At 44.3% G+C, this 22,242-nt stretch overlaps 1 protein-coding gene across 2 annotated transcripts in view; it reads right to left on the bottom strand.

The window, feature by feature from the left end:
• Nucleotides 1–18,445, bottom strand: part of Rerg (RAS like estrogen regulated growth inhibitor) — a 118,508-nt gene extending 100,063 nt beyond the window's left edge. The window contains exons 1-2 of one of the 2 annotated variants that reach the window (XM_037204045.1): nt 18,317–18,445; nt 5,088–5,257 (exon numbers count right to left, since the gene is read on the bottom strand). In XM_037204045.1, the coding sequence (XP_037059940.1) occupies nt 5,088–5,148 (61 nt within the window). In that variant the 5' untranslated portion in view covers nt 5,149–5,257; nt 18,317–18,445. Of the gene's footprint in view, nt 1–5,087; nt 5,258–10,484; nt 10,936–18,316 lie in introns of those variants that run through there. The other variant, XM_028872178.2, reaches the window with a different exon arrangement.
• Between the last annotated feature and the right edge of the window lie 3,797 nt (nt 18,446–22,242).

The raw sequence follows: 22,242 nt of genomic DNA, 5'->3' as shown, positions 1-22,242 counted from the left end.
TAGACTAGCCCTTTCAAGAAATACATTTTGTGATGGTGCAGAGTGTTTCAGTTCTGAAATGAGGGTGTCAACTGTGAAACCAAATTTAAATTTTCAGTTGTTTTTCTATCAACCCTTCCCACACTTGCTACAATCTGAATAATGTGAATCTAGGAAGCATTTAATGAAGTGTGTGTCTGGTGTTTTCTGGGCTTTGGCAGGTCTTTTTGCTTTAATTACTTGGAGCCTGTCAAAATATAGACTGAGACACTCAGGAGGGAGGTGTGAGTGCCATGTTTATTCATGGTCTACCATTGGCTAGTGGAGGAAAATGTTTACCTTGCTGGGACAGAAGACTAGAAAGCTGGGTAACCAAAGCCTCCACTGAGTCACACCCGCCCTGTGCTCAGCATGCTTTCTGAGCTCATGTGAAGACAAGCCTGCAAGGTGAAATTAGACCGGATATAGAGTCTGTGCCCTACACCAGGCCATGTGCATGCTGTCACATGTGTATCATACACACGCCCCTCACTTATGATATTGGTCTACTCTAGTAAGTAGCACATTTTTAAATTGTGCCCTTGCTGGTGTTTCCATGGTCAACCTGTCAACTAGAAAGTTCGGTCCATTTTTTTTTTTTAAACCCAGAAGACATAACTATCACTTGGGATTAGAGAGTCCTTTACTACATACTGGAAGTACTTTCAAATGGAAGAATGTCAATATATTAGTGAAATTAATATATTTCTAATTATTTTCCCATTATTTAATATAAAGTCATTAAGTATCATTATAACCATCAGTGGCCAAGCTATAATTGATGAACTAGGCTTTGGACTCATAAAAGATATCTCTCTCTCTCTCTCTGAGTGTCTCTGTCTCTGTTTCTCTCATCTTTCTCTGTCTCTGTTTTCCCCCAACCCCTCTCTGTGTGTATGCACATGTGTGTATCATATGTTGCTATTACTGAGGAAGGGTATAGTTTTACCTTACTTAAGCCTTTTGATTTTCAATGAAAAAACAAAATACCCAGTAGAATACATGTTTCTTTTTTATTTAATTTATTCACCAGGGAATTTAGAAATCAAAAGCATATATGAACCATCTTAATAATATGAGCAAACATACGCACATCTGCTCCGTGCCATGATCTGCACTAAGAGACTTGCATGCAGTAACTCAATCTTGATGACTGAGATGGGCCCTGCTGTGTGTCGCCCATAACGTAAAGAATTGGGGAGTGACTTGCCTCACACTGCCAAGTTCCCAGAGCTCAAGACTCAGACTGACATACATGTCTTATAGTACATGGACAATGTGGTCTACATACCCCACAATACATCAGTGAGTGGGTGAGAAAGCAGAGGGGGGGGCTGAGACCGAAGCCCCGTGAGCAGTTCAGACCAAGTCAAATCAGAGATGTTCCCGAATCTCAAGCTGGCTCCCTGGGAGGTACTCCAGTGACCTGGAGAAAGATCAGATTGTGTAGGCCCAAGGGAGGATCACAGTTAGGTGCTGGAGGCACCTGAATAAGTCACGACTACAGTACACTCCAGTGTGTACGATTCCTTACAGACTTAAAAGAGTTAAAGTTGGCTGAAATGGCTCAGCTGATTCAGTCCTGGTATGCAAAGGAAGGAAGACCCGGGGCTCCAGACTCAGAGCAGTGCCCTGGTGGCATAATCCCAGCATTGGGGAGGTAGGAACAGGCAGATCCTGGCCCACTGGCCAGCCGGCCTAGCCAAATGGCAAACTCCTGGCCAACAAGAGAAACTGTCTCAAAATACAAGATAGCTACCAATTGGAGATGTATGAGGTTGATGTCCGAACTCCACATGGGCCCACGGGCACGTGGGGGCGCGCGCACACAGGGGTGGGGGGAGCAAGCAAAGATTACTGATAAAACAAACGCAGGCTTTAGGGCCGAAGGGTGGCTGTGTCATATCCTGACCAGGCAGAAACCAGGTAGGACAGTTTAAGAAACTAGAGTAAACATGAGCTCTGTATTGCTACATGGTGTTTTCAGAACTGATAGACCAGTCTGTGGTTGTTTCCACTGAGCTGTGGCAAAGTTCAGAATTGTCTCCCAGGCCTCCATCTGTGAGGAGATTGTGAGACTGTGAAGCCTTCTCAACGAGGGGTGTGGTTCAGGTCTCAAGAAAGCATTCAAATGTTGAAATAGGAAAACAGAGTCTGCCTAGAGGACAAACAAGTTATGTTAAAGACAGGTTGTCTGTTATTGTCATTTTTCACTGCAATGGGAAGAAACAGAAGTGGTAGAACCTGGGCCAGCAGGGTGGCTCAGTGGGTAAAGGCACTTGCCACCAAGCTTGACATCCTGAGTTCAACTCCCCTCTCCAACCTCTCCTTTAGGAGAGAACTATGTCTCACAAATAGCCCTCTGACCTCCACAAATGCAATGTGCGCTCTCTCTCTCTCTCTCTTTCTCTCTCTCTCTCTCTCTCTCTCTCTCTCTCTCTCTCTCTCTCTCTCTCTCTCTCGTACACACTATAACATTATGTGTGAACAGTGGGAGGAACATCTGCAGGGAAGATGGAGAAATGGATCCAAGATGACTTATTTATTCACCATCAAGACACAGACTTGGTAAGGACCGACATGAGCAGTCTCAGCCTCTGCTTTTAATATGAACAATAAAAAGCTCAGGTCATCCAAAGTTGCTCATCTAGAGTGGGTACATCTTTGCCCTGGATGTAGAGAATCACCCACAGGAAGTGGGAACAACCTGGGGGGTCTTAGTTATCACACAGACTCTCAGAAGACAGAGGCAGGCAGAACACAACTGGTTAGAGCCAAAAGACTTACCCAGGACAGCAGGAGGGAGGGTAATGCCCCGACCCATTGGGAAGGAACCTTGGGGGAAGAGGGGTTGTGTGGAGCCGATAGATAAAAGAATCCTAAGAGGATCACAGGATGACAGGTTTGTTGTCTCACTTTCTCGGGAATTGATGGATTGTGACCTCAGCAGAGGCAGTTTCTGCTGAATAGCTCCAGGGGCAGGTCAACATGTGTAAAGAACGAAGGACCCAAACAGACAGGAAACTCAGTGCCCATACTCATTGAATTTGAGAAGAGACAAGGATGGCTGGACACAGACAGGTGGGCTTAAGGAAAACCCGTCAGGAGGGAGGGATGGGAACAGGTGCTACAGTAATGGAAACCACTTCGGAGGTCCACAGCTCAGGCAGTGCTCAGCAGGGTAGGAGGGTCTGGTTCACATCGAGGTGCCGAGGGTGGGCCGTGGATGGGCATTCACAGACCAGACACTTCTTCCCTGAGGCTGCATCTCCTGTCTATATTATTTCTACTGTCCTAAAATGAAGATGTTTATTTATTTGGGGTGTGGTGTGTGTGCCATCTGTGTTGGGATGCGTGGTGTGGGGGATGTGCAGAGGCTCCAGCAGGGCGTTGGGTGTTCCACTATCTAACTTCCTTGAGACAGGCTCACAGAGCCGGGTACTAGGCAGGCTGTCTGTCAGCAAGCCCGGGCAATCCTGCTCCATCACTTATAGCTAAGACTGGGAATGGCACTAGCCACGCCCAGCTTTTTCCGACAGTGCCAGAGATTCAGCTCAGGCACCTCATGCTTGTGCAGCAAGCCCTCCTGCCCTCCCAGCCATCCTGCCAGCCCTGTGTTCAGCTTGCTGAACCATGCAGAAAGGCTTGGAAGAACTCCTCTGGTTCCTCCTGTTGGAGGTAGGAAGAGAAAGAAAGAAGAAAGGAAGGAAAAGAGGGGGAGGGAGGGAGGGCGGAACTGTTAGCAACACAGTCTTCCCACCAGCCCTCTCCCCAGCCCCGCCCTCCACCCCCCCCACACCTTTCTATCCATCCCACAGATCCCTTTCCTGCCACCAGAGACACTCCCTGGGGCAGTTTCCTCATTCTCCAGATCTTTCTACCAGCTACAGACGGAGGTTCTCACGCCATTGGGAAACCGAAGGAGATTAAAGGGGGAGGAGCATGGGCATCTTCAGCCCTGGCCCACAGTTTTCCTTGTTTGGATTCTGCCAGAGGCAGGAACAGCGGTGGAGAAGCAAGGTCACAGAGGCAGAGCCCAGAAAACCCAACAGAGAGAGACAGGACTTACAGCAGAGCAGACCACTGCTGGACAGCAGACAGAAGGCCACAGAACAGAAGGCGTGTGTGTGCTTGCATGTGTGTGTGTGTGTGTCTTTAAAAGCATATAGATTACCTGTGTGGGGATTAGCCGGTTTATTTCCTGGCAGGTTTCTGTCTACCCACTCACACCCACCAGGGGCGTTTGTGTTCTTGCTGACAGCCAAAAGCTCTGTGTGGCTTTGGTTCCTTCCCATCAGACACCAAGCAAGCCCTCACCACTGGCAAAGTCACGGGGTGTTAGCATTTGGCGAACATCTCCTTCAGCACACCTTTAACTTAAAGCATAGGGAATAAGAGATGATTTGGGTCACTGTCGTGAGACTCTGTCGCAAGGAACCTAGGGCTGGGGCTGTTGCCCAGGGATGGAGTGATGGCCTAGTGCTGACAAGGACCTGACTTTCGCCTCCTTAGCACTGGGGAAGAAAGAGGCTGTACATTATTGATGTTAATCAGAATTGCTAATTTAGTTCACCCCAGAGGCCTGGCCAGAGCCGTCTTGCTTAGAAGTTTGCACTCCTACTTCTCAAGTGTTCTTCTCCTGCTAGAGACCCACGCACTGGGAAGAAAACAGCCCTGGCACTGACAGACAGATTCCTTCAACAAGCACTTACTGGGGCCCCAACATCTGCTTGACCTTGGACCGTTTTGTTGAGAATATACAAAGAAATGAGACATATAATTGACCCCTTGAGATCTTCCATTTCCAGGAAAGAAGGGACATTTTATGAAATTTCCACAATTTGATTTCTTTGCAGGCTGTTTATGATCTACCTAGTCCTTGTACGTCATCAGCAATGTTACTTCGTCATAAATAAGCAGAATTCATGAGTTGTCTGTGAAAAATAAAACTTCTAGATACTGAGGAAGGACAACAGGCGGAACATGAAAAATGCTGACTGCTTACCTGCCCCATCCCCAAAGCTGTCACAAACTCACAGATCTTATAAACGCCATAAGAAGGACCTCACCTGACTTGCCCACACCTGCTCTCCCAAATATGGCCAGTTTGACTTCCGCGCTCTTCGCCATGGTTGCTGGTGACAGGATTTACTGTTCAGACTCGGGATGTAAGCAGATGGCTTCGGTGGCAGCCTTTAGACTCACTGCGTCATTGTCAGTTACGAAAGGGTCCACAATCCTTAAAAGAAAAGAGTTGGAATTCTAAGTGAGAAACGAATCCACATCTGTGGACCGCCAAGTACACACCAGCCACCCTCGGTCTTAGTTTCTGTTCCTGTGGCTGTGAAAAAATAGTGTGGCAAAAGCAACTTACAGGGAAATGGTTTATTGTCGTGCCTAGTTCAAGGTGTAGTCCATCATGGCAGGCAGGAAGTCATGACAGTAGGAATGGGAAGCGTTGGTCACACCACACCTACAACCCGAAGACACTAAGGGATGAAGGACCGGGGCTGCCACTGCTGCTCACCTCACAGTGGGTGGGGCTTTCCATCTCAGTGTCATCAAGATAAGCTCCCACAGGTGTGCTCAGAAGTCTACCTCCCAGGTGATCTCCAGAATTCCACCACACTGGCAGTTACCACTGGCCATCAAACCACACAAGTTATGCATCTTCTGATTTGGTTTTCACCACGGCCCTGTGAGAAGCCCCAGTAAGGCACTCTAAACCACTCAGCAGGTACAGCTGGGACTTAAGAATTTAGAACTGGGGCTGGAGGGATAGGTTAGTGCTTAAGAGCAAATACGGATCTTTCAGGAGACCTGGGTTTGGTTCCCAGCCCCCTCATTGGGTGCCTCACAACTGCCTGTAACTCCAGGGAATCCAAAGTCCTCTTCAGGCCTCCGTGGGTACTTCACTCACATGTGCACACCTCCAAACACACATTGCATAAATAAAAATAAATCTTAAAAAAATAATTTAGAACTGTTTGGTTTAAAAATGTGTATACATAGTATACTCTTTCAAAGCATGTCTATGCTTTCTATGGATAGATTGTTTCTTGGCATAATTGATAACAAATGCTATGTGAATAAATGCATTTATCACCTGCTTATAAATCCTCAACATATAAATACACATTGTCTTAGGGTTTCTATTGCATTAACAACACACCAGGACCATAAAGCAAGCTGGGGAGGAAAGGGTTTATTCAGTTTATGTTTCCTCTTAACTGTTCACCACTGAAGGAAATCAGGACAGGAACTCAGAGCAGGAACCTGGAGGCATGAGCTGATGGAGGGGTGCTGCTTACTGGTTTGCTTTCCCTGGCTTGCTCAGCCTGCTTTCTTATAGAACCCAGGACCACCAGCCCAGGGATGGCACCACCTACCATGGGCTGGGCCCTCCCCCATGGATCACTAATTGAGAAAATGCCTTACAGTGGGATCTCATGGAGGCATTTCCTCAGCTGAGGCTCCTTCCTCTCTGATGACTCTAGCTTGTGTCAAGTTGACACGAAACCAGCCAGTATACACATGATGGGAGAGGCACTTTGGGATCTCTTTAATGAACAATATACATTCGTCTCAGTCAACTTCATCGCCACACAATTCAATTTTCTATTTTCAGGTTAAATCGCAGTTCACACTACATCAACCAGGTAAATTATGTAACAGATACACATAGTTCAAAAGCCAATAAATACATAATATCCAAATAATTCTTCTATGTTTTGCTGGGTGTGATACTCTAGTACACAAAAGGCGTGAAATGTGCTTCACATTCAGAGTCCTCTTTAAAGATGACCTCAGGCAAGTTGGTTTATCACACTGTCCTAACACTAGCATGGCATTGTGTACCTTTGCTCATTGTATATAGGCTGCCACTTAGTCATGACGTCTGGGGTTCTTGTGAACTAAATTTTATGCTGTGCTGGGAATTGAATCTAAAGCCTCATTCATGACGGTAAGCAAGCATCTCTATCACAAGTTAGACCGTCAGCTCAACATCTGGGTTCTTAATACTGAGGAAGTATAAACTTGGGAAAGGCCTTGGCTAGACCAGTCAAGGGAATCTCCCAGTTATTGCCCAAAGATTTTCCTCTGTCAACTCACCGTTCTGTGTCCGATTGGTCAATTCCAGGTGTTCGCGATCCGTTTATTTCCTTTGTAAGTAGTGTCAGTTTTTTCCAATTAGAACTTCCTTACCTACTGCATTGGGCTCTGACATGTCTCCTTGTCAATTCTGCCTGTGCTGTCCTGGTTCTTCTCCATAAAAACAAGGCATTTCTTTCCCTCAGAGCTGGCTGTGCAGCCTGACGGCCCTCAGGACTCTCCCCATCCTAAGCTTCCACTTTCTAGGAACGCGAGGGCCAGCTGTTCACACATTCTTTGGGGGACAAACGAAAAAACTTGCCTAAGTTCTTGACGTTTCCCTCTCCCTATGACCAAATGCACAGTTGTCCCCGGGCACTTGCTGTTTTAATGACTCTAAAAACATGGAGTTCCCTTCTTCACAACTTGCCGTACAACCTGACAAACTGTCATGACACAAGTTCCCTATGTGTTCGCTGTGGTGGCCCTAGCACAGCTAATCATGGGAAGCCTTGCACCTTTCCCACAGGCTAAGGACTCCCACTGTCTGAACTTTTCCACCCATGCTTCAGCCACAAACTCAAAACCTCACTTTTATATATGTTAAACTCGGTGGCACTGGTGTTCAGAACTCATTCACTGGTCTAGTTTGTAAAGTCATGTTTGTGCTAGGCATGGGGGTGCACACCTTTAATCCCAGAGTTTAGGAAGAGGTTCAGAAGTTCGAGGTCACTCTCAGCCGCATAGCCAGCTTGAGGCCAGCCTGGGCTACAGAACCTTGCTCAACCACCATCTCACAATCTGTTTCCTAAATAATTTAACTGATCTTGTCCAGTCCAGTACTTTGGAAAATGCAGATTTTAAAAAACAGCCTAAGAAAGGGAAAGAGGAAACAGAACTCCCTCTGAACACATATCCCACAAAGAGGAGTTAGTTCCTAGTTCCCTCTTATCCCTCTTTTTATGTGTTTGAGCCATTAATGTGGACCTAACACATTTTGATGAGCACATCGCTAAAGCGTGGGTGCTTCTGAGGGAAGAAGAGGTGGGTGCTTCTTCCAGACTTTCCTTCCAGCTTCAAACAGGAAACGAGAACCAGAACTTTGCAGTGATCCTCGGAGATCTTCCAGATCTGACCCCATCCTTTTTTGTTGTTGTTCTTACTCTTTTTTTTTTTAATTAAGAGATTTTCTATTCATTTTACATACTAACCACAGATTCCCCCTCCTCCCGTCCCCCAGCATCCCCCCACCCCAGCCCCCATTCCCACCTCCTCCAAGGCAAGGTCTCCCATGGGAAGTCAGCAGAGCCTGGTAGATTCAGTTGAGGCTGGTCCAAGCCCCTCCTCCCTGCACCAAGGCTGCACAAAGTGTCTCACCATAGGCACTAGGCTCCAAAAAGCCAGCTCAGGCACTAGGGACAGGTCCCGGTCCCACTGCCTGGGGTCCCCCCAAACAGTTCAAACTAAACAACTGTCTCTCTTATCCAGAGGGTCTAGTCCAGTACCATGGGGGCTCCTCAGCTGTTGGTTCACAGTTCATGTTTCCACTAGTTTGGCTAGTTGTCTCTGTACTTTTTCTCAATATCTCTTGCTCATAGAATCCCTCTCTCTCTCTCTCATGGATTGGACTCCTGGAGCTCTGTCTAGGACCCGGCCATGGATTTCTGCATCTGCTTCCTTCAGTCACTGGGTGAGGGTTCTATGATGACCCCATCCTTCTGGCTGACCTGTAACCCCAGCATTTGGGAGGCTGGAGTGGAAGGATCTTGAATCCAAGACCAGGTTTGGCTACATCATGAGTTTCAGGCTATTTCGGGCCACCTAAGCAGAGAGTGTGCCAAAACAAAGCAAATTCCTTATCTGTCATTTTATACGTGTCCACTAAGAAAAGGCCTTATATTTAAGGTTTACATATTAAATTTGTTAGCTATATTTTAACTTACAAATAGCTGCTGACTTGTATTTCTTTGAAACATAGAACATGTTTACATCAGGAGCATTCACAAATGATTTGCTATTTCATACAAAAGTGTCATTCCTATATACCTAAAATGTGGTTATACTCTTAATGCTTCATAAAAGTAACCATTAAATGTATTTTTTAAAACCAACTCAAATATTTCAGCAACGCCTGTGAAGCACATGGAAAGAGAAATTATGTGGGTTAATCCCCCCCCTTTGTAACATAATAAAGATCCAGCTGGCTACTGTCAGCCTCATGCTCTGTTTAGACAAATCAAAGGGAAGATGCAAAACTGACCCCTAGAGATGCCTTCACATTTTATTTCCACATGAAAAATTGACAGAAACCATCAACGTGTCAACTGTTGTCATAGTAACGTACAGGCAAGTTCCTGTTGAATTAGGAACTGGAGACCTTCTAGCCTTCAGATCTGAGAAAACTCATTGGTTCTAACACATGGAACTATTCCTACCATGGCCAGAAGTTCACTCTCAGAGCAGAGGGCTTCAGTGGGGGCAAAACAAACAAACAAACAAACAAATGACTTTCAACTTCCTATTATTCCCAATCATAAAGTCACACCTACATTTTTAGGATATGAAAGACGGAGCATTTTTCTATGCATAAAGTCATTAGAGCAAATATTAGGGTAAAGGAAAGAAAAGCGTTCTTTTATTTGATACTACTGATGCATTCATTAACTCACCCCACACAACTATATACAAACCCAAGTGGCTACCTGTGACATTTGTATTTCTAAGGCTTCATTCATCTGTTTATTTACTTATCAAAAGGTTTTGCTCCCAATAAATCATTTCCCAGACCGTGCTTATCAAGGTCAGTGTTTTCCACTTCCTCTGAGGGGGGTGGGGGCATCTTTATAACTACATTTTAGTGTTTTTATGGCTTCCTAAAAAACAACAACAACAAAACAAAGTGCAGCTGCCCAGGGCAGCTAGGAGCCCAGTCGGATGGTGGAAGTGAGCTTGCTTCCCTCTGGGCCAGACCTCTCCTGAAATCAAGATTTCTCAGTTTCTCTGCTAGGAATTTTCCTTCATCTTATCACAACGCAACACCCACAGCAAAGAGGCTGTAACTGTGCAAGCCCCCGGGGCTATCTCGTTAACCTGAAATCAACAGGTTTGCAGCAAGAAGCAAGCCCACAGTGGACTTCAGATCTTGCAGATTTCAGGCTCCACAGCAAGGAGCAGATGTCCCCTACATCAGAAGGACGCCCTTAGCTCAGGACGCGCTGTCAAGCCTGGTGCTGGCGTTCACATCCCTCTCAGAGAACCCCAAAGTCGCCTTTGGCGAGGGACCCCGCAACCTGGAGGACGAACCCAGGGACTGAGCTCTCGGGGACTAGCACTCTGTCCGCAGGGAGCCTCCTGGACACGTGTGTGTCACTCACCTGTTCACTCTCCAGGCCGGGGAGAGAGCCGCGGTCCTCTCCAAGTTCGCAATCCGGCCCCGGAGACCGAGAAGCCCTCTCACGCGGACCCACGCAGGCTGCGGGAGGCGTTTGAGAGCCGGAGGGCGGCGATCGCGGGTGGGAGTTACCGCGGCTGCAAGTGTGGTGCCCGGGCGGGGGTCTCCTCCGTTGCGCTCGCACAGACTAGCTGCCGAGAGACTGCGGCAGGACGCGAGTTCCTGCCGGCCGCTGCGCTCCGCCGCCGGGATGCTGCAGTGAGGCGCTCGGGCGTCCCCTGCTGGACCAGCCTGCTAGCCGAGCGCCCCACAACCCAACCTAGCTCAGCGCCAGGCCTGCAGGCTCCAGCTAAGTTCTTTCTTGATTAAAAAGCATCACTTACGCAGTGTTCTCTACGCCTTGCTTCAAAGGATCTTGTCAATACGCTTTGGGAGTGTGTTCAGTTATTCTCATGATAGACAAGAGGAAGCAGAGGATGGGGGCGGCGGCCGGGGGGGGGGGCGAACAGGCTGGTTCAAGGCTAGTAAATGACTGGGAGAAAATCCGGACCGGATCAGAAACAAATATACTTCGAAAGATATAAACACCAAATTCAACTGCAATTCATGTTTGTATATATGGTAAAAATCCCCAGCGCGCTCAGCTCTCTCGGCAAGACCAGCATTTATAAGATTTGCCTTGGAGTCCTGTCCTACCCAACTGTGTTCAAACCCCAACAAAGATAATTAATATTCATGCTATGCTAAGCTATGCAAAGCTTGCTTACATCCTTCATCTCCTTTGATATTCACCTCCCTTGAGGTAAGCAAGGCCATTGTAATTGCAGTCTTTGACAGGGGAAGGGGAACTCCAGAGAGGTTAAAAGATTCCCAAAGACAGTGATATGCGCGAACAAAGCAACAGGAAATGTCTGTGCGGGTCTCTCTCCTCATTGCAAATCTGGGCTTTCTTACTAGGGTATCTGGTGGCTTACAGAAATCAAGGCCACAGGAGGAGGCCAAGCCCGATGGACCGGAGGTCACTATGGAAGCAGGACTTGCCGGTCAGCCTGGATAAAGAAGGTTGGACCTGTGACAGTCATGGGATGTGTCTCCTTCAGTTGGCTGTCTTGATAACTCGTTGAGAAAGCTTAACACACCTCATCCACCACGAAATTCCCGGGCACCCCAGCATCCCCTGGACCCTCACAGCAGACACTCTCTTCCACATCTCACATCACCCCGCCAGCATCATTTCTCAGTTTTTTGCTAAACCTCGAAATTCCAGAGGCCAGAGAAGTGGGGAATATACTGTGTGTGTGTGTGTGTGTGTGTGTGTGTGTGTGTGTGTGTGTGTGCGCGCGCGCGCGCGCGCTCTTCCTCTGTTGTAGGGCCTGCCACACAATGATCAAATGAATGCAACTTAGAAGACCACTTGAGACAAGATACATCTAAATTGCTTGTATCCTGATTTAGGATGAACTAACTAGTGTGGGATTGAAGGAATGGATCCCATATTTGAGACAGAGATTTCAGCATCTCAGAATACAGACTACCTTAAAGCCTACAGTGAGAAGATAATTATGTAGGTAGTATAGAATTCTATAAAATTCAAATTTTGTGCTATTTTGTAGCATTAATATGATCAAATTTCAATCTGCCTTCTTTTCTCATAATGTTTTGTAGAACAGTATTTAATAAAAAGTCTATGAATGTATGATGCATATTGACAGTATCTACAAATATATACTTTACATATAACACAAAATCTACACACACACACACACACACACACACATATATATATATATATATAAAATTTTACAATGACTTAAGTTTGAGTTCGTATTTTACCACTCCTATGCAATGGATATTATTGAAGAAGACACAGGCCCACAAGCAGGGCTTCATGTGAACAATCCTTGATTATCTTGTCCCAGAAGCTGTTTCTTTCTATTCTCTTGGATAGTCCTTATAAAAGAGAGCTCATCACTCAATGCAGGGCTGCATTAGTGTGCACCCCTGCGACTTTTTAAAAACCTGTATTGGCCTACAGAGAATCAGGTGGCATACTTCAAGCAAAATTCCTGTTGTTCCTTTCCCCTCCTCATTCTCGCTCCCTCCTTTGTGCCCTCCAATCCCTTTCCACATCCACATCACAGGTGACCTTTTGTCCCTCCAACACCTCTCTGCTCCCTTTTCAGGATCTCCTCTCTAGCTCCCTAGTCTAGACCCCCTCCCTATCCCTTATTCACAATTCCTATGAACATAAGGACCCACATGTGAGAGATGCACATGGTTTTCATCTTTCTGAGACTGAACCAGCTCCCTTAACAGAATCCTTTCAATTCTATCCACTTTCCTGCAAGTTTCATAATTTCATTTTTCTTGACAGATGACTAAAATTCCATTGTGTGTGTACTTGCATTTTCGAGATCCATTCTCCTGTTAATGGGCATGTAGGCTGGCTCCATGTTCTTGTCCTTGTTACCGCGAATAGAACAGCAGCAGACATGGATGTGTAAATGTCACACCTGCATTTCTGGACACACTGGACCAGGAAGGACGAGCTAGCTCCACTGGAGCCCCGCATCTACTCTACTGTACTGACCACGTGTCCTCTGTTCTATAAAACGAATCTTTTATCAAAAGCCACAAAAATGCCCACTCCACCTGCCTTGTGGATCAGTTCCATGATGGCTGCCTCCTGGGCAGTCCCTCCCCTGGGGGCAGGCTTTGTCATCCATACTCCCTGGCTTCCAGACTTAAGTTAAGTTTTTAACCTGATGAAAAGAAAAGAAAACCACACAGTACAATTCAAGCTGAAATTATACTCATTATAAATAATCAAAGCATGTGGAGAAATTTAAAGAAGTAGAAACTTGGCCCCAAGACCATAGTATCCAGAAATGGCCACTGTAGTGATGCTTGCCATCAGGCCAGGTACCATAGGACATGGTTTTATTGGAAGATTTGTTAAGTACCATCATACTGAAAATGACATTTCCATAAATTAAAATGAATGCAAAGAGAAGAGGACCTGAGATGTGTTACAAGCCTCCCCATCCTTACAGTTCCTGAGTAGTCAAAATTATCATGTGACGTGGCTCTGACTTCATGGTGCCTGTGCAGGTATCAGTTTTCTTCTGCGTCACGTGGTTTCTCCAGATTTGAAGGAGGGGGAGACTAGCTTTCTCATGTGCTCTCACCTCCCCTAGCCTCCTCTCTGGTTTTGTTGGGGTGTTATTGACTCCTTGCCAAGATGCACATCATTTGCATTTCACTTACAGCTCTCACTCTCAAAGTCATTTAAATGCAGTTCTATATTTAAAGGAAGAAATTCATTTAGTAGCTCTATTATCATGGTTTTTCTATTATTGGCTCTTTACTATGACTCATTAAGTGCTTCCCAGAAGGCCCTACAGCAAGCCTCTGTCTATCTCTCTGACAATGGCTGCCTCTTTTTGTTCGTATTTTCTTAGCTATTTTTGCTCCCAGTGATCCCACCATCATCTTTTCTTGTACAGTTGTGATGGCTATTCTTGGTCGTCAGTGTGACTACATCTGGAATTAACTAAAACCCAAGCAGCTGGGTGCAGCTGTAAGGGATTTTTTTCCTTAGTTAAATCATGTGAAATAGGGAGACCCACTTTTAATCCAGATCTTTTAAGGTAGGATATTATGGAGAAATCTTTTTGTACACTGTGAAGATGTGTCACTCTGATTGCTTTAATAAAGGGCTGAATGGCCAATATCTAGGCAGGATTTTGGGGGCAGAGGACACTGGTAAGAAAAAGCCAGAGACGCCAGGAGACACAGAGCCAAAAGAATGGGCAGTATGGAGATGAGGTAATAAAGCCACAAGGCAGAAAGTAAAATAATAGAAATGGGTCAATTTCAGTTATAAGAGCTATAAGAAACAAGCCTAAGCTATCGGCAGAGCTTTCACAATTATTAATAAGCCTCTGCATCATTATTGCGGAGCCGATGGCCCCAGTGAAATATCTGCCTACAGTAGGAAGATCTTTTATTCTGGGCCACACCTTCTACTGGAAGCCTAAATAAATGATGCAGAAGAAAGAAGCTTGCTCTCTTTGCCTGCTTGCTCTTGCTGGCAAGTTCATTTTTCCACTGGCATTAGAGACTACTTCTTTGGGATTCTGGTATATACTGAAGACCAGCTGAGACATCCAGCCTCATGGAATGAACTATTGTATTCTTGGACCTTCTGTTGATAGCAATTTTTGGACTAGCTGGACCACAGCCTGTAAGCCATTCTAAAAATCTATATACATACAGATAAAAGTCTACATGCATATATAAATATACACACATATGTATATAGACATATACATGTATATGCATATATGTGCATATATGTATATATACATATATTCATTCTGCTCCTATATAGAATCCTGAATGATACAATGATATATTTCACATTTGTTATATGATTTATTCTTTTTATCAGAAATCATATTGACCCTGGGAATGTAGCTCATTTGGGAGAGTATTTGCCCTTTCCAAATACACTCATATTGGGAATTATGGCATCAATGTATGACATTTCTGGGCACACAAACATCCATCCACAACACATCCAGGAAAATTTATTGAGCAGTAACAAAGTCCCAAAGACACAACAGCAGTGATGAAACGCTAACATAACAGAAGCCGGTTGACAGGTAATCTGGAGCTAGAGTCTAAGTACAGCTTCAGGGTTGCTGGGTTGTCCAGAGAAGGTCAAAACAATGGGAGAAAGAATGGACCAAAATCAGAAGAACCATAAGTAATGTTTTCAGGCATGTGGCTATCTCAACAAAGAATTGTGTTGGTTTGAATGCGATGCTCCCCCATAGTCTCAGGAATTTGAGTACTTGACCCCCAGTTGGTGGTACTGTATGGAAAAACTCATTAGGTGTGCCCTTGTTGCAATAATTATGACATTGGGGCAGGCTTTGTATGTCTTTAGAGGGTTCTGTACTGGCTCTCTGCTTCCTGCTTGTGGTTGAAAACGTGAACTCTCAGCCTGCTGTTCCAGTGGTCATGCAGGCTTGTTGCCGTGCCCCCCACCATGATGGTGACGGACTCTTAGAGCTTTGGAACTGGACATTTGAATAAACCCTCCCTCATGGTGTCTTATCACAGCAGCAGCAGCAGCAGCAAAGGAACTGATACAGAATGGAAACAATGCAAATGGCTAAGTGAAAACCTTATAAATATAATACCTCAAATTAAGAACATGTCTGGTGAGTTTAGCTGTGGAATATAGGATTAAAAGAAAGAATTAGTAAAATGAAATAAATACAACACTCATATATAAAATTACCAAAAATTAAAATTTTTAAAAGAAGAAAGAATAAGTAAATTCAAAGATGTGATATTAGAAAACACCTGGTAGAAACAATAAAGGCAAATAATGAATGGAAAAACCTGAACATCATGAGAAACATGGACCGTGATGCTAGCGCCTAACACAAGCGTTGTCGTCCTACTCAGAGAAGTGAGAAAAAGAGAAAAGGAGGCATCTCAGGAAATAATGGCTGAAAGGCATTTTTGCAAACGTTTTGCAAGTCTACTGAGAATTGGGAATGCTCCAGTATAAGAAGCTCCATGAACACCAAACAGGCCAATAACAGAAGAACATCACTGAGACACAGCCAGACCAACTTGCAGAAATAAAAATGGAGAGAAAAGTATTCAAAGCAACCAGTGAAATAGCTTAAAAACTCATCAGAATGGATGATAAGATCTCTGCATAACTTGTGAAAGATGTAAGGGGACAGAGTGACTTTATTAAAGTTCAATACCAGGATTCTACATTGACGGAAATAAATCATTTGCTCAAACACAATTTGTGTTGCTGGAGGGCTTCTCTCCAGGTTCCACCAAGCCCCACAGCCCCACAATCCACGTATAAAATAATCACTCAGACGCTTATATTACTTATAAACTGTATGGCCGTGGCAGGCTTCTTGCTAACTGTTCTTATATCTTAAATTAACCCATTTCTATAAATCTATACCTTGCCATGTGGCTCGTGGCTTACGTCTTTACATGTTGCTTGTCCTAGCAGTGGCTGTAGTGTCTCCCCCTCCTTCTTCCTGTTTCCCCAATTCTCCTCTCTCCTTGTCCCACCTATACTTCCTGTCTGGTCACTGGCCATCAGTGTTTTATTTATATAGAGCGATATCCACAGCAAATTCGGGAGAGTTCACTAATTATTTGCAGAACAATTTTTCTTTAAGTTTATGACTCCAAATAGAAGAAAAAGAATTAAGCCATAATCAGCCACTTCAATTAATGTCAATACATAGGTCAAAATAAATGAACATTAACCAATTAAAGTCACAGCATTGAAATGTCTTATGGGTATGAGGTAACACCTGTAAGCAAAAAACCTATGACATTAATAAGAAGCACCAAGTAATACTGATGTAAGTCTCTGAGATGTAGAAAGAATATTAATGTAAAATACACATATAATTTAAGAATACATTTTGATTATTTCTAGGAAAATACTAGAAAATCTAAACATAAAACAGAAACACTAGACTGGGGATATAACTCAACCGTAGAACACCTGCCTGTCATGCCTGTGGACATGGTTCAATCCTCAGCCCTGAAAAATGAAAGCAAATGGGGCAGATAAAACATTTCATTAACATAAAGCAAAGCAAGAAAAGAGGAATGAGGAACGGGGCTGAACAGATGGCTCAGAGGTTCAGAGCACCTTTTCCCAGGACCCATACGGCAGTTCACAACAGTCTGTAACTCCAGTTCTAGAGGATCCAACACCCGCTTCTGGCCTCTGAGGGGACAAGCACACATGATCACAGACACACATTCAGGCAAAGCCTCAATGCACATTCAATCTAAAAACTACTTAATTAATTAATTAATTAATTAAAGGAGGAATGAAGAAACAATGGGAGCAGCTTGGTAAAAACAGTAAGATAGGCTTGTGTTCCCTTACCTCAGTAATTACAGTAAATGTAAATGTACCAAAAACTCCAAGTAAGAAATCAAACTTTTCAGACTGGGTTAGAATAGTGTAGCTGTGTGCTGTCCATAACAAACACCTTGGATATAAAGACAGACGAACTGAAGGTGGAAATAAGAGGAAAGCGTGCCAGATGAAAATCAAGCACAAGAAAGGAGCAAGTTTTCGAAACAATTTCACTCTACACTATGGCATATGTTTTGTTACCTCCCCAAACTTGTGCTATTTTTAAAATATAATATTCCCATGCATTATTGAAGAACTTCACAGAATATATTTTGGTCATTTTCACCCCCACTCCCCCCAATTCCTCCTGGATCTAGCTCCTGCTTCCCTATCTGCTCTCAACATCATAGCCTCTTATATTTTAAACAACTCTCTGAGAACAAATTTTGTTAGCCACAGACTCCTAAGTGTGAGCCTATCAACATGGTTGAACTGCCAGGTGCTACACCCTTTAAAAAAAAAAAACCTGTCTCTCCCCACCTCAGAAGCCATCAATTATCTGTAGCTCATCAGATTGTGACAGAGCTTCTGGAGCACCCCTTCCAGATCCCATGCTGGAGTGCTGACGGGCTTGTTCTGGGGGCGTCTTGGAGTCTATGAGTGCAGCTGTCCTCGCCTGTCCAGACAACAGCTTTCCTCTGGTCTTCCTCACCCTCTGGCTTTTAACAGTCTTCCCACACTCTTTCAAGATGGCACCTGAGCCTTGGCAGGAAGGGGGTGTATATGTCTAATTTGTGGCTGGACACACAACCTCGTGCCCTTGACCCTTATAACCAAGACTTTTATATTTCAGCTGAGCTCCTCCCCCTTGAGACTGTTCTCACCTTTGACGAGGCTGAGATCTTCCTTGTCCTTTCTCTGACCAGAGCACAAGGATGCAGGAACCAATGTGTTTAGAGAAACACAGCCTGTGGCCAGTATTCTGTGTCTCTCTGGCTTAGACTCTCACTTGAAATCCTTCCCAGCCCTCACCACACGGTGGGCAGGATTATCATAATCACAGTGATCTTTATTAGATTCCCACCGTGGAATGAGAGAACAGGCTCCTCCCAAAAACGGTGTGTTCTCTCTTTCTCTAAGAATAAATACAAATTTAAAGTTAGAACATAAAAAGGAGTAGACAGCTCATGCTGTACGTGCCCACACAAGCAAGTTGCTGATGAGAAAACCTTTGAGCCATAACCTCTGAATCACATTTAGTACTCCAGGAGTCCATCTTGTTCTTCCAGACCACCAGAGATTAGATTTTCATGATAGAATTACTGAGTGCTTATTGTTATGGATTGTATTGGCTTTTAGCTGGGCAGTTGAACAGTTTTAAGTGATGGGGGGGGGGTACAGACACAAATTCAACTTAGTAACCACTATGTTTATAAAAACACTTAGCCTTGTTATATGTAACTTTGAGGAAATATGCTCACATGGAATTGTAAGTTTGATTGTGTGTTAATATGCTCAGAAGGCATGAGTGATCTTTGTATGATAAACTGGCAGTAAGTTTGAAATACAATCTCAACATTTTGACAGTTTTTGGTACCCCAACTAACATATGAAAAATAAATTGAGGCCAAGAACCTATGGTTGGGGAAGCTTACGGGCTCGAGGGAACCTTCTATTATTATTTTGGTAAATGAACATGGTATCAAACTGCCTCTAAGTTTCTGTCTTTAGACCTATGAATGAGTACAGCCCCAGGCATCATCCAGAGAACTTTCTTTGTGCAGCAGACAGTGACTAATGAGGAAATTAATGAGAGTGCTGTGAGCAGAGTGCCCAGTCACAAATGGGACATCTCTATCACCCTCTGCCACAGGTTCAGGGACCATTTTGTAAGAGGGGGTGTGGAAAGATAATAGGCCGATGTTGGGGAAAACCAGAGGGAAATAGTGTCTTGTGGGTGTGAGGGAACCACTGCACTCATAAACTCGAGACAACTGTGGTTGCCCGCACCAGATCAAGCCAGTCAGTACTCTAAGGAGTGGGAGGAGCTCATTAGGCTCCACCCTTGAGTGAGATGCTATGGGCTGGTAGGAGCATCAGTTTTCTTTAAGGCTCTCTGGTAGGTTAGCCACACTCCAGTGGATGGCCACACACTTTGGACTGTATGGACATTATTTAAAAACAAACAAACAAGAAAGAAGATACGAAGTTGGGAGTGGGTAGGGAGGCAGGGGTTGGATTTGGGAAAAGTTAGGGAGAGGAATGGAGGTGTGTGAATAAGGTCAAATACAATGTATGGGATTCTCAAAGAATTAATACAAATATTATATTAAAATAATCTAAAAAATCAACCTACCCAAAGGTCAATGTAAGCTTTTGTATTAAAAATATAAAATTAATGCGAGTATGCTGTCAGAAAAGTATCTCCAACACAAAATAAGATACGATATCTAAAGTTGTATGCAATTCATGTTAAAAGAGTCCATGCCATTTCTGTGTGCAAGTAGACACTGTGACACAGAACATGTGTGAAGCCAGAAAGCAAACAGATGGTGGTCTCTGCGGGGAGTGGCTGGGGATGGTGCTGGTAGACACACAGGAGTCAGGCTCACCTGGAATGCCTTCGTCTGTTTCAATTGTTCTGTCCTGCGATGAGGGCATATGTATTGCATGTATTTCATCAGCTGGAAAACTTAAACAATCACATTACCCCTTTAAAAACAAGCTATGAAGTGAATACATGCATAATGGAGATAGTTGGGAAAGCTTATCAAGAAAATTGGTCCATCTGTAGCAAAATTCCTTAGCATAAAAGTGGCAAATGGCTGCATTCTGCAACTATATTTCTTGCATAATCGCTTCCAGGAGGCCTCATCTACTCTTGGGTGGCTATGTGGTGTGTTAACAGCTTGTTCGTGAAGGGTGATGATGGGCAGGCACGAAAGTACATTAAAAGATGCTGTCACTCCTGTCTCTGCCAGGGAGAGTGGCAGGCATGCTGCTGTCAATCATGCAGGTCTGTGGATTATTTAGGGGACGACAGCGCGCTGGAGGCACCAAGGACTCATTTCTGTCCCAGCCTCACTCTCTACCAGTCATCATTAGGTGGCTGACTGCCAGTGCCTTTTTCTATGTTTGAGGAAGGGTTAATCTCTGTTTTTCCTTTTGCCTTGATCTAGAGGATAACAGTACATTGTACCACTAGAGATTATTAAAACAACAACAACAACAACAAAACCCCAAAATAGTCGAAATTAACTCTTTTGTAAATCCAAGCATGTGCATAATAAATCAGGATAGAAAACCATCTCCTTGATTTTCCTGAAAATGGTAGAAGCAACCAACTTTCTCCTGTATTCTAGTAGCTTACAGAGCTATAGTTAAAGTCAATTTGTAACTATTGCCAGAATTGAAAAAAAATCTGAAGGCTTATCAAATACACAGAAGGGAACAAGAGTAACCTCACACCAGCAGAACGTCCATGGACTGTGGACTGTGTGAGAAAATGAATCCAGAATGAATAAATGAGAAAGAGAGAGAGAGAGAGAGAGAGAGAGAGAGAGAGAGAGAGAGAGAGAGAGAGAGAGAGCACACTCCCCCCTTGCCAAGCGGCCACAGAGCCTCCGACAGGTTCTCTAACAAAACTGAATTGTCAGCAAAGTGAAAAGACTACTGTGCAGAATAAGCAACTGCATGGTTATTCCTGAGTCCATAGCACAGTGCTTATTAGATTATATTATATTCATCACAAAGCATCAAGTTTAAAGAGCTTCCTCTAAAGATGTAGATGAGGAAAACCCACCCAAATGTTACATGAAACCTTTGCAAACCAAATAAGCGGACAGTTTAACAAAATGTCTTAGGTTTGTAAAGTATCAGTTAAAGAGATGTTGTTCATATAATCTGACACATGCACAGCAACCAGGACACATTTGAGGCATTCCAGCTGATGCCGACTGGTGGAAAATAGGAGGATTGTTTATCAAATATTAAGAGACTTTGCATCCCAACCAGAGAACACTGGGAAAGACAGAAGCCGCACTGAAAACATGCAAAGATTAAATTCTAGAGGACTGTCAAATAGTCAAAAGGCAGAGTGGTGGGTCTGATCAAAGCCAGAATACAGAAGCAAGAAGCTAAAGCTAATAAATAATCAGTTCCTCCAGAAATGATTTACTGCAGGATTTCCAGCGTCTTTTCTGCTTCTCTTCAGAGTCGCAAATCCACATGTTTTCAGCTGTAACATCTGGAGTCTGTATCCTCTGGGTTGCATACCTGAGCCATGGTTCTGCACTGTTCCTTCTCCCTAACTTCATACATCCTTCACATGCACGGCCACGTCTCTTTCTTAGATCCCGAGAGAGTGACAGAGGTAAGTAGAAGTTAATTCTTACTGGAAGTTAATTAGGGCAACAGTATTAATGCTAAGGACAGAAGCAGGCCACATTGGAATCCAGGCTTGTGGACCTAATTAGTCCTGTATCTCTGATTGTGGCACTTATACCAGAAACCGAAGACTAACAGTGACAATGTCTTGATACATCCACAACAGGACCCTTACACCCAAGGCTCAGGGAACATCCAGGAAGTGGGGAGGAAGATTGCAAAAGCCAGAGGCTCAGGACTTCTGCTTCAGAAGTCTCGTGTCAGGATTATAACAGTGTTATCATCAGAATTAAATTAGGTGAAATTTTACATGGGCTTCCAGACAGGGATCAGAATGGAAAGGCAGAGGCCAGAGGTAACATTTGAAGTTGCTAATCACTTTAACTGCCAGATCCTTCTTGTCCTAGGGAGGACAGTTTCAGAG

This window comes from Peromyscus leucopus, chromosome 3 (assembly GCF_004664715.2).
Source record: "Peromyscus leucopus breed LL Stock chromosome 3, UCI_PerLeu_2.1, whole genome shotgun sequence".
Lineage (NCBI taxonomy): Eukaryota > Metazoa > Chordata > Mammalia > Rodentia > Cricetidae > Peromyscus > Peromyscus leucopus.
This window is presented reverse-complemented; position numbering and strand designations above follow the sequence as displayed.